This window comes from Synchiropus splendidus, chromosome 14 (assembly GCF_027744825.2).
Source record: "Synchiropus splendidus isolate RoL2022-P1 chromosome 14, RoL_Sspl_1.0, whole genome shotgun sequence".
Lineage (NCBI taxonomy): Eukaryota > Metazoa > Chordata > Actinopteri > Syngnathiformes > Callionymidae > Synchiropus > Synchiropus splendidus.
Window position 1 is genome coordinate 19,540,110 of NC_071347.1, and position 12,366 is coordinate 19,552,475.

Here is a 12,366-nt window from a genome sequence, read left to right on the forward strand (position 1 = left end):
TTCATGTCAAGTCTCTTAATGCAAGAAAAGCCAAACAAGTCTTGCCTACCTGTCTAGACATCTGAAGGTCAGATACCGAGAAGAAAAAGCCAAAACTTTAGTTAAGGTCTCTTGGTTTCTTTTAAAACTTTAACATATTAAAATTAAACTTTTAAGTTAAAAACACATGGATTGAAATGTAATGCTCCAAGTTACCTTGGTCAGTCGTTTGTTACATAAAATGTTTCTTCTTCACAGACTATTTTTAACAATTTGCTTCACACTTTTTCTTCCTTTCGCGGTACAGAGCGCCATCATCGTCATGTGGCCAGAAGGTAGTAAGGTAGTAATCCCAGTGGCTGAATTGATGTTCAATTCATTTCGTCATATTCATTTGCACTGAATTTTTAAAAGATTAATTCTCATCGTTGTTTGTTTTTTTACACTGCATTTGTAGCATAGATTTGTTTAACACTGATTTTTTAAGCTGAATTACAATGAATGTTTGTATGTACATAAACACTGCATCACACCGATATTTTCGTAGATAGATAGATAGATAGATAGATAGATAAACAGAAGGTTGGATGGATAGATAGATAGATAGATAGATAGATACTTTATTACCTCCCACACACATCTGGAGTGCCAACCACAGTCAGATACTTAAAGCTTCGAGATGAGTCTGAGTTGTGGTCTCTAGAAATGTAGTTGGTAAACAGCACCATCTGTTGCCCAAACTACTGGTAAACAGTACCATCTGTTGCCCAAAGTGCGCAGCACAGCTTAGTCTCGCCCGGCGAACGACATTTCCCATGGTCCTCTGCGCCGCCAGCCAGTCATGCGGATGGGAACGGGAGTGGGCATCCGCTGGGCTGCACTCAACACAAACTCCGTGGAACGATGCACGAAGAGGAGGATGGCGCCGACACCAACTCTTGCTCGGCTCCTCGAATCGTCCCCGCCAGGTCCGTGGACGTGGCGGAGCTGGAGGGGGCGAAGGAGCAGGCCTCCAAACTGTGCGGCTACTTGAGCAAACTGTCCGGCAAGGGGCCTCTGAGGGGCTACAAGCCGAGGTGGTTCGTCTACGACCCGAGGAAATGCTACTTGTATTACTTCAAGACGCCGCAGGACGTGCTGCCACTCGGGCACATCGAGATCCACGACGCGTGTTTCAGTTACGACGTGGAGGGGGAAGAGGGTCAGTTCGACATCCGCACGGCTGGGAAGGAGTTTCTGCTCAAGGTGAGAACGGTTCCTATTAGGCGTGTTCGTGTTGTTTCACCTCGCGCAACTTTCATGACCCCTGACCTCAACTGCGGTCGGGTCAGCCGGGGCTCGTGACCTGTCGCGTGATCGTGATGCCACAGCTCGCGGTTCCTGCCGCAGGTCGCCCAGCAGATGGTGAGACTGGTGAACAGCGGGTCGTTTTTAGCTCTGGAGGCAGAACTGAGAGTGAAACTAACATCTGTGCTGCATTAACGCTTGCTAACTGCAGTTCCAGACCACGGTAACAAACGCTTGTTTACGAACACCTGTCAGTGCGTGTTGGTGAAGGAACAATTACCCAATAAAGTCGTCAGTGTGGCTCATATCCTGTTGCTTGGTCCATTTTGGAATCCCCCGTCCTTTATTCTCTCCCACACAAGTCTGATGTGCCAGCCTCAAGTTGTGATCTTCGACTTGAACCACAACTTTGTGTGGATGTTGTCATTTGGAAGTCTCTACTGGAGGTGTCAATCATTCACCCAGTTGCTGAAGATGAACGTGTGACCTGTAATGAATTTCCTCTTAACTTTTACTGAAAGATTTGAAGTGAGTTTATGACCAAATCTAGCAGGATAGATTAGATCAGGGCTGCAACTAAAAAATATTTTGGGACTCCACCAGACACTAACATTTGATAAAAATGTTAAATGACTTTAAAAAAAATGTATGTGAATTGTATGTGAAACTAGTATTGAAATTTCAGTTGCTTAACATGAGGCTTGTGATGTGTCCTTTGATGTGACCTATGTTTTGGGTCACAATGGTCACATTGCCGGAGATGTTGTGCTAAAATGATGACACGACTAGACGACTGCTGAACCCGTCAGTGACAGCCGATAATGATCAGCGATGTCAGCTAGTCGTTTGTTGGAAAAAGAGTGAAATTTTGGTTGTTTCCTTAGCAACATTAAAGATATATACACAGAGAGACGAGGCAGTCAACACTGTGGACCCCAGAATAATAAACAGCATCCATGATAGACGAATTCTCAACTCTGTCCTCAGTGATGTGATGGCTCTACTCTGAGTCTCTGAAGGATAACGCCGCTTGTTAGGAAGCTCAACATGACATTCTATGTTTTTATACGTCACCAGTCAAAAGTTATTCATCATGGCGGAAGATAGGGACATTACATTTGATCTGGCTCTTCTAGCTGGGGAATGTCTTGGAAGCCTTCATTTAAAGCTGACAAAAACACTTAACCCTGCTCCCCTGCAAACTATGCTTTAGTATCTGGACTCAAACACACAAGTGCTGAGCTTGCAGGCTGGTTGTGGTTCTGCTTGCAGTTTCTCCACGAAATCACCACTTATTATTATTTTTATGCGTTGATTTTTTTTTTCTGTATCTACTTATTTTGCTTATTATTGTTTTTCCATTCATTCATTCATTTATTTATCCATTTACATTTTTTTGTGTTTCCACATCTATTCATTTCCGCATTTTTGTTTGCACTTGGTCCGAGGAAATATGTAACTAAAGTGGGCGGTCCTAACTTTGGCTGTGCTACTTGAGAATAACAAAATTAAATAAACTGTTACCATGTAATTATTTAATTATTCATGTTCCATTTCTGCATCTATTTATTGAATCACTATAGTTTTCCGTCCTTCATATGTGACTTGCTCCAGAGCAACTTGCCAGCATCAGGAGCGTCGCGCCGGTGTGTCTGGGGAAAGGTGTGAATTTCTGCGGTTTTGCTCTTGCAGGCTCCCACCAGGCAGGTGATGCATTTCTGGCTGCAGCAGCTTCAGCAGAAACGTTGGGAGTACAGCAACGCCAGAGGCTCGGGACAGAGAGACAGCTGGAGCTCGCCCACCATGACCGTTCCGACGGGGCTTGTCGCCAAAGATAACGGTACGCTGAGGCTACAGTTAGTCTGATCTGGGACACTAAGTTACGGAACACTGTCAGATTTAGTTGTTGCTGACGTGACTGGAGCCTGTGAAAATCCCTGCTTCCATGAAGGTTCCCTCTGGGTTCTGGAATTCAGCTGCAGTTTGTAAAGCTGCAACTGAAAGTAGGGAAGATAATGAGAGGCAACATTGTAGCTCCTGACGCTGGATTTCCCTGGATTACCGTCAAACGCACAAGGAGAAGCTGGTGATGTCTAATTCAATTTGCTCATATTAAATGGGTTAAAAGGATATGCCTTTGTCCCGATTCTATTTTGCCCTGATATGATTCGTGTCATTTTAGCGATTTGATTCCTGGTGCGATTTTATAGTATTAATTATTGCAACTTTAATATCTGTATTTTTCCACATCTATAACCTGAAGTTGAAGTTCGTATGCTTGTAGAAATAATAAATGAGTGATACAAAAACAGGAAATTGGTTTGGTATTATGTAGACATTTGAGTTTATTCAGTTGAAATAAATACACAATAAATAGAACACATTTTTTGGGTTAAACTGCTTCAGTGTTCGAGAGCCAACAGACGCAACAGAAAAAAAATGGCTGGATCTGGATTAAATAACCACTGCAGTTCTATACCCCGCTGGCTCACATGACCTCATATACGTACTCTCTTTTGGAGTCTTGAACATCACTATCTTTTAACTCCAAGCCGTTATTATTAATTAATATTCAATTCTGCACGTAAAAACACTGCAAAAACGACGTGATCTCAGACACTCTGTGATCAGGAAACTTATCATTCATCGTGATCGACACAGAAGTGGGTCAGTGTATGGTTAGTTTCCGGCCCACGACCTTGTTTTCAGTCAGCGCTGATGAAATGCCTCGATGCAAGATGCTTCCAGAAGTTTGTAACCGTTGCTTCTTGTTTTTCTCTGGACCTATGGTTTCGGGAAATGTAACTCTCGAGTGTGACACTCTGGGCCTGAAGCTTTGTAAAACCGTCCAGGGAAAAGTGAAAACCTTCGGCAGTAGTAATTGCTTATGCTACGCTTCTGTGTTCTCATGAATGAGTGTTCCATTGTTGAGTCACTGCAGACTGGAATTCAGTCACGGCTTCCTAATTTGGTCTCCTCCGAACAACGGCTGCTCCTCAGCCCGGCGATGGAAAGACCTTTACTACTACCACTACTGTATTTCAGATGTGTTCCTGTTCGAGAAGCTCAGTGACAGCATGGAGAAGGTGCGGAGCGACTTTGCGTTGGAGGCCGAGAGCGACGGGGGAGGAACCATGGGCGGCCAGACGTCCCGGTCCTCGTCCACGTTGTCGGCAAACCCCCTCAACTTCTCCCTCAAAAACTTGGGTACAGAGCTCAGGTGAGGTCATGTTTAGAATCTGTACTGACTGGTTTGGCTAGTTAGCGCTGCGCTAACACCCCCTGTAGTTCCTCCTGAGGTTCTGTACTATGGAGGAAGTGATTTAAGGCACAGCGCTTCCTCTTAATGCTCATTTTAAGTCTCTAAATCATCATGAGGTGGTGAGCTTGCTCAGCAACATTGCATTGAAACAGTTGAGTGGCAGACACTGGTGAGGAAACACAACACAGCTCAAGTGAGGGTTTCTGACTCATGAACTCAAGCAAAGCGTGTTGCTCATTGTTGTCTGGAAACCTCCAAGTGGGTCGACTCACTTCTTCACTGTCATCTCAGGAACTCCATGTCTTATCTGCGGCCCGGTCGCGGAGGCGAGCCGAGGCGCAGCGTGTTTTACACCACCAACAACAACAGCAGCAGCGCTGAGGACTGGGAGCTGCTGGAGGCTCCGGGCAAAGACTTCACTGAGCAGAAGCATCACGACACTCACCGACGTAAGTTCATCTGTCTGTCACTCTCTGAGCCGCAGTTTGGTTTTAGAATTCAAGGTGTTGAACAGATCAAGCACTTTCAACGTTTGAAACACCTTATCCTGAGGTTATTTCAACGTTGTCTTTTTATCTGGGAAGAATCTGCGGTGGTCCTCAGTTGGTCCGTCTCTTCATATGTCCCACCACATGTGTGACTTAAGTTCCGTGAACATGTTGCTATGATGTTTCTTTCGGGATTTTTCAGTTCATAAGGCACCTAAAACTACCATGGTCATGTCCACCGCCATGATGCATGAAGCGTTATCTGCTTGTTTCAATGTTTCCACTTTGTTTTAATAGAGACAAGATTTCATCTTTAATAAAGAGATCATTATTCTGAAGGTATGGCAATCGCTAACATGTGGCGGAAACCCTGACATTTGGGTTGTCACTGTACTAAAAACGAAACTCTATATCAATACCCTGGAAGATATTTAATACTCAATACCTTGTGGACATGACATAAAATGGTATAAACTGTTTTTATTAACATGAAAAACATAACCACAGATAAAAAAAAGATTTAATCAAATGATCAGACAACGAAGAAAAATAAAGATTTGTAGCTTCACTTGAAAATAAATCCAAAGTAAATAACCCAATGATCTCTCTGCTTCAGTCTGCATCTTTAATGGCAGAAAATTCATTCGAGTCATGTTCGCGAGCTAATCGCTGCTTGCCACGGCTTATGGCTAATAGCAAAACAACCAACATTTGGATACAGCATTTGAGTATCGATATTTTTCTCAACCTTAAATAGATGCTTGCGTATATAAGTATTTTTGGATGAATACTTGAAGCAGCACGGCCATGTCTGAGACTGTGGTTCTCCTCTGAAGGCAGGGAATGAACCGTCTCTGTGTAGGAGGCAGTCAGTGAAGCCATTAAAGATGAACTCCTTGTATCGACTCATCTTGTCTCCTCCTCTCAGATTCCTTTGGTTCTGCCTTCACGCTGGACTTCGCCGGGCGACTGCGGAGACCTCTGCTGCGAGACGTGAGGTCCGGACGCAATGCTGAGTCGCGCAGTGCCGAGAGCTCGCCGATCGAATCCAACGGCGTCAAACCGTTCGAGCTGCAGATGCGCCTGCAGAGCCAGCAGGAGGAGATGAACCGCATGCAGCAGGAGCAGAGCAGACTCAGGGAGGAGCTGGCCAGTCACAAGGTGAGGGAGGGAGGGAGAGGAGTGATATTGGTGATCTCTGAGTCACCGCTCTGGTTCACTGTAGCTGAGCACTTCTGCCATCTATCGTCCAGAACCGCCTCTGACTCGTCAAACTCAGACCCCTGACTTGTGAACCCTATACATAGTCATCAAAGTACTAAACCCACAGCGCCTCATCTTCCACACCCCGAACATATGAGTCATTTTTCATCTGGATTCTCTGACTTAATATCAGAGCATCATGAGGGGAAGGCATGGGTGTGCGACTGTTACTGTTGAATGCTATTTGTAAGGACTGAAACAGGAAGGCAGCAGATGGTGAGACCAGCTTAAGCAAGAAACCAGGAAATGACTTGGTCCTCCTCTCAGATGCTTCCTCTAGTCGCTTCTTTTTTCTCTGTATGATGATGAGTTTATGACAAGAAGCAGTGCGGCTTTTGTCGCCTCCTTTGAGGGAGGTTTTCTCTCTGTAGCCGTAGTAGTTTCAGTTGGTGAGTCACGGTAGCCAAGCTCAGTAACAATTGTAACAGATTTGAGGGCCAAGGTTGCCACTCAGAACAGGAGAGGGTGACTTTAAAAAATGTATTGGTCCTAAAGGGCTCAGTCAACATGGGAGGTGACTGAAGATTTAACATTAACTTGAATGTTCTGCGTTCACATTTGTCCCTCATGATCAATGTCGTGTGTTTCATCAGGAGCTGGTGCGACTTCTGCAGCAGACCTTAAGAACCAGCCAGGGCGACCGCCAGCTGGTCCGCCGTCCGTCTCAGACTCCAGATCCGTCAGCACCACCAGACCAGGACCAACCCTCAGCAGGGTCCCCGGAGAAGCTGCTGCAGGAACGGGACGAGCAGATCCAGTCTCTCTGCGGCCACATGGAGCGTCTGGCTCTGGAGAAGGAGAGTCTGCAGCAGGAGCTGAAGAGCCTGAAGGGGAAAGTGGGCGAGATCAACGACCAGCTGGGCATGTTGATGGAGACCATCCAGGCCAAAGACCAGGTCATCATGAAGCTGTCGCAGGAGAGTTCGGAGCAGAACAGCAGCCCCACTGACTCTGGAGCTCCGCCCTTGTTCAAGGAGCAGCAGGAGCTGGACGTCCTCAAGGTGAACATCCTCAACTCATCCTGAAGCGTTCTTGATGGACGGAGATGATTTAAGAAATGTTGTATCTGTGTCCTCCAGGACAGTCTGCAGGGCTATAAATCCCAAAATAAGTTCTTGAATAAAGAGATTCTGGAGCTGACAGTGCTGCGCAGGAACGCTGAGAGCAGAGAGAAGGCGCTGGAAGCCAAGGTCTGCTGAGCTCCAGTCCTCTCTCCACCACTGCAGATGGAGTGGCTCTTTCTTCTGAAGGACAAGCTTGCTGTAACGTCTTCTCTCTGTCGCTCCTCCAGTACACTGCCCTGGAGGCCAAGCTGTGTCAGGTGGAGAGTAAATATCTGGTGCTGCTGCAGGAAGTGAAGACCCCCGTGTGCTCCTCCTCTGAGCAGAGTCCCGCTCATGAGGTCATATCTCGGCTGTTGGAAGATGCTCTGCAGGCTGAGAGCCCAGACCAGCAGGACCACCCCATCTTCAAACCCAACAGCGTCAGGTACACAGCTCAAACATGGATTTGAAACTGTACATGATCAACAATAAGTAAGAAATATCAAGGAACATAAGTGAGAAATATATATTTTCAGTGGCAACCATTTAATTTATGAGCTATTGAAAAACATTTGAGATTGAATAAAGCAAGGAAATATCGATTATTTTTGTATTATTGAAGCAAATATATTAATGGAATACAAGCCTTGATTAAAATCTTAAAATTCTAGTTGAAAAGAACAATATAGTAACTATTATTGCTATTATTTATTTGTAATTTGAATCTTTAATGTAGCCTTTTCCTATTAAATTATGGAGTCAGCATCCATAAAAGTAAGACATGACATGCAGGTTCTCACCTGTCGTTCCTGACACCTGTTTCCGCCTTCGGGTTGCCATGAAACCATATTCGTTTGTTGCTAGAAAAATACACCGCCACCCGCAGGCCTCGATTATCTACTACATCATTTAACCTCGATTTAAATGGAGAATGAATCCTGCTGATATTGTTTAAATAAAGATTCACACAATAATAACATAAGCGTTCAAATTAATAAATAGATCAGAATCAAATACAAAGACAATATAGTTTAAAGAAAAAAAAATATTTTGACATTCCTCATAGCAGACCAAATATTACATATAATGTGAATGCCATTTTTTGTTTGTTTGTTTGTATAATTTTTTGAGTCATGTCAAGTTTAGAAAATCCATTTTTGTAATATCAAATAAATAAATATCAGTATAAAGAAATGACTTGATGCTTTAGTTTAACATATGATGTAGAAATAACATTTTAAAAACTTTCTTATAATGATTAATTGCTCTAATAAAAATTACATATCCAGATTATTTCATTGTAAAATAGTGTTTTATCTTCCTGGTCTCTGAGATGTTCTCTTATTCTTTTGACTACTTCACTGTATTATTTTAGATTAAATCATGTTAAAAATGTTTGGCATGCTGTAACTCCACAGTAGTAGTATGACGCCCGGTGTTTGTCCGTGTACTTCGCTGATCTAAGGTATCCACACGTGCACTTTGATGTTGACAGACCTGAATGTTCCTGCAAGTTGGCTCTTGTCACTGTCGTCGTATAATTGGTATAAAGTTGCAGTGAAAATGTCTCTCCCTCAGTGAGTACGACGTGTTCGGCTTTAAGACTGTCCCAGAGGAGGAGGAAGAGGAGGAGAAACTGGTGGCCAAGGTGAGAGCCCTGGAGCTGAAGTCCCTGTCCATGACGGACCAGGAAGTGTCCATCGGTGTCAAGTGGGAGAACTTCCTGGCCGGGACCATGAACAGAGACCTGGTTCGCTCGCCCGAACTCAAGGCTCTGATTCGCTCGGGGATTCCTCACGAGCACCGCTCCCAGATCTGGCGCTGGTGCGTCTCCAGCCACGTGAAGAAGTTCCGTGACCAGTTGGCCCCGGACTACTACGAGACCCTGCTCCACGTGGCCCAGGATAAACCCAACCCGGCCTCCAAGCAGATCAACCTGGATCTTCTGCGGACTTTACCCAACAACAAGCACTACTCCTCCCCGAGTGCCGCCGGCATCGAGAAGCTCAGGAACGTCCTTCTGGCTTTCTCCTGGAGGAACCCAGACATTGGCTACTGTCAAGGCCTCAACAGGTTTCGGCTGCGCTTTGAATTGCCTGAAACTCGTGCGACCTTCTGCTCATGTTGTGTGTGTCACTTGTCCAGACTGGCAGCCATCGCTCTGCTCTACTTGGATCAAGAAGATGCCTTTTGGAGTCTCATCACCATCGTGGAGGTCTTCATGCCCAGGGACTACTACACCAAGACCCTGCTCGGTTCACAGGTGAGACCGTTCATCTTTATTGGGAGCCTCTATTGTCTATCAAAATGAAAAAGCCTGCAGTTTCAACCGACCCTCACGCATCTGAGACAATAACTCTCTGTTTTGGGCAGGTGGACCAGCGGGTGTTCAAGGACCTGATGAGTGAGAAGATGCCTCGGTTGCATGCACACTTCGAGCAGTACAAGGTGGACTTCTCACTCATCACCTTCAACTGGTTCCTGGTGGTGTTTGTGGACAGTGTCGTGAGCGACATCCTCTTCAAGATCTGGGATGCCTTCCTCTTCGAGGGGCCCAAGGTGAGACGCCCCAGCTGCTGCAAGTGTTCAAGAAGAACTGCGCCCCCAAGTGGACAATAAGTATATAACAATCAGGGCGATCATCATTGTATGATTTGAATGTTTTTTGATGGAATATGGCCGGGAGTGGGATTTAATGTGCGTCTACGATAATAACCTCTGATAAAAAAAATGTGCAGTAGACACGTAACCACTACCATCATGTTAGCCGTTGGGTGTCACACTGGTGTTTTTTTGTGAGTGACGCGTGCAGCGACTTAACAAACAAAATGAGGCCACAGTTTTGAGGCAGTTAGCTTGTGGTTTGACACGTTCTTCTCTCCTCTCTCTGCAGATCATATTTCGTTTTGCTCTCGCTCTCTTCAAGTACAAAGAGGAAGAGTTCCTGAAGCTGCAGGACTCAACGGCCATCTTCAAATATCTGAGATGCTTCACACGCACCATCATAGACTCGAGGTGACGTGGTCCTGATCTTCTGGTGTGTTGTTCTTGATCATGAAAAACACTGATGCGGAGGTTGTCCCGTTGTTGTTCACAGGAAGTTAATGAACATCGCCTTTGTGGACATGAACCCATTTCCCATGAGGCAAATTCAGAACCGCCGCGCCTTCCACCTGGAGAAGGTGCGTCTGGAGCTCACGGAGCTGGAGGCCATCCGGCAGACCTTCCTGTGGGAGAGGGAGGCGGCGCAGGACGGCCGCGCCTTCTACAGTGACGATGAGGAGGACAGCTGAGATGCTGAGGAAAATTTCAGCCATGACACTCGAGCTGGAGCTGATCTCTGCCGGGCCAAACACAAGGCCACCTCTGAAGACTTTAGAGCCTTGACTGGCTTCTCCTCAGTATTCCTGCACTTTGGCCAAACATTCTGCTGGAAGGTGATGGCCACCCTCTACGCATTTAGTATTTTTGAAGCATCACAACAAAATATTATACTACTATTGCATTGTTATCATAGTTTGCTGCAGTTTATATATCATATGCTGCCTTCCTGTTTTTTTTTCCATTTACAAGTTCAGCGTTTCTTATTCATAATTAGCCCTTTTTTATAACTGAATCAATGGTTTAAATATTGTGATTATTCTTTCCAAACCTGCTGGCGGGTACGATGCTGAAAGGGCCAACAAAAAGCCTCTATATTTTTTGAAAAACAAGCGACACGCTTCCTTATCTAGCGCTGATACTATTGCTGTAATTACATCACCCGTCCTCTTAGTGGCAGTGTTGCTGCGCAGCGATGAAGACGCCGCTGTCCAGTGCAGCCCTTCATTTTAAAGGCAGTCAGGCCGAGTGACTTCAGTCAGAGTGAAAGGGAATGTTTTTTTAAAGAGACCTTTCTGGAGTCTGAAGTCCTTTTACTGAAAAGTAGCGAGTCATTGGCTGAAAAATGTGGCAGGGAAAACTTCAATGATTCAATGAAAGTTACATTCCAACTAGGGCTGGGACTTTAAGAGATGAATGTTGTTTACTCAAGTAATGACAGACAAAAAATATCGATACAAATGACCCAGATTAATTGTATATAAACTATTTTCCATGGATAGTCAGTGCTCCGATTGCAGGTGCACTGCATTATACAATGTGACGTCATGACCAAAACATTACTGATGCAGGAGACTGAATGATTTTGCGCTCAGTTGAAAAAAGGAAAAAAAATATAATTGAAGCACAATGATGTGGGAAAAAAATTGTGAACCGTTAGCTCACCACTAGGCCACTTCCTTCCTGATGTTAGACCTCATTTGAACAGTTTCCACTTCAGTTCGATCATGCTGGTGTCAATACAACATGGTTAATGGTCGTTTATTCATTATAAAACTCCTCATTAATTCATTTTTCTTTCAAAGTCCCAGCCTTAATTCCGAACTGGTGGCATAGAGAAGCCATATATCTGCTGGTGAATGGTGTTCATGGTTGCACATTTGGTTGCCTCTTCTCTGAATGTGAGAGAAAAGTGGTCGTGACCATGCTGGTCTTGTATTTGGAACATCAGAACGTGAATCACTGCCATATTTGAGTTGTGTTTTCACCATCAACAGAGCATGAACGGCTCAGCCGAAGGTCAAGCGATCAAACTTTTTGGGAGCAAGAATTCCACTCTTGGGTACGATGGGTTGCGGCGTGACCATCTTTTTGACCGTCTTCACTTGAGTCTAACTGTTTACATGTTCCACATGATTTGTTGGGCCCCTCAGTGTTGCTGCCCCTGTCGCCCATGCTGCGACTGAAACTGGCTTCTCTGGACACGCACAGTCTTAGATGTCAATACACTGTTGTGTTGGCCTTTCCACCCCCGTGTGCTGTTGAAGCAGACTCTCCTCACACAATACACAGCACTTCTTTGGTGCGGAAATCAATGTGTTCAATGGTACAGCATTTCTTTTGCATCTGTATGTAAGTTTCAATAAATAGTGCCGTTTGAACCTCTGGTCTTCCTCACTGGCTCAGAGAGTCAAACGTGTCAGTCATGTTTATTGATAGTCTT

General features: G+C 45.0%; 1 protein-coding gene across 3 annotated transcripts; it reads left to right on the top strand.

The window, feature by feature from the left end:
* Window positions 1-795: 795 nt before the first annotated feature.
* On the top strand, window positions 796-12,292 carry tbc1d2b (TBC1 domain family, member 2B). Of its 3 annotated transcripts, none has more exons than XM_053884878.1 (13): window positions 796-1,224; window positions 2,959-3,106; window positions 4,312-4,486; window positions 4,820-4,977; window positions 5,945-6,177; window positions 6,873-7,280; window positions 7,359-7,469; window positions 7,571-7,767; window positions 8,901-9,395; window positions 9,468-9,585; window positions 9,696-9,881; window positions 10,216-10,337; window positions 10,420-12,292. In XM_053884878.1, the coding sequence occupies exons 1-13, from the start codon at window positions 883-885 to the stop codon at window positions 10,613-10,615; spliced, it is 2,889 nt and encodes a 962-aa protein (XP_053740853.1). In that variant the 5' UTR covers window positions 796-882; the 3' UTR covers window positions 10,616-12,292. The 3 variants fall into 3 exon arrangements, with proteins under 3 accessions (XP_053740853.1, XP_053740855.1, XP_053740854.1); XM_053884880.1 differs by lacking the exon at window positions 796-1,224 and adding an exon at window positions 1,628-1,755; XM_053884879.1 differs by lacking the exon at window positions 796-1,224 and adding an exon at window positions 1,647-1,794.
* The last annotated feature ends 74 nt before the right edge of the window (window positions 12,293-12,366 follow it).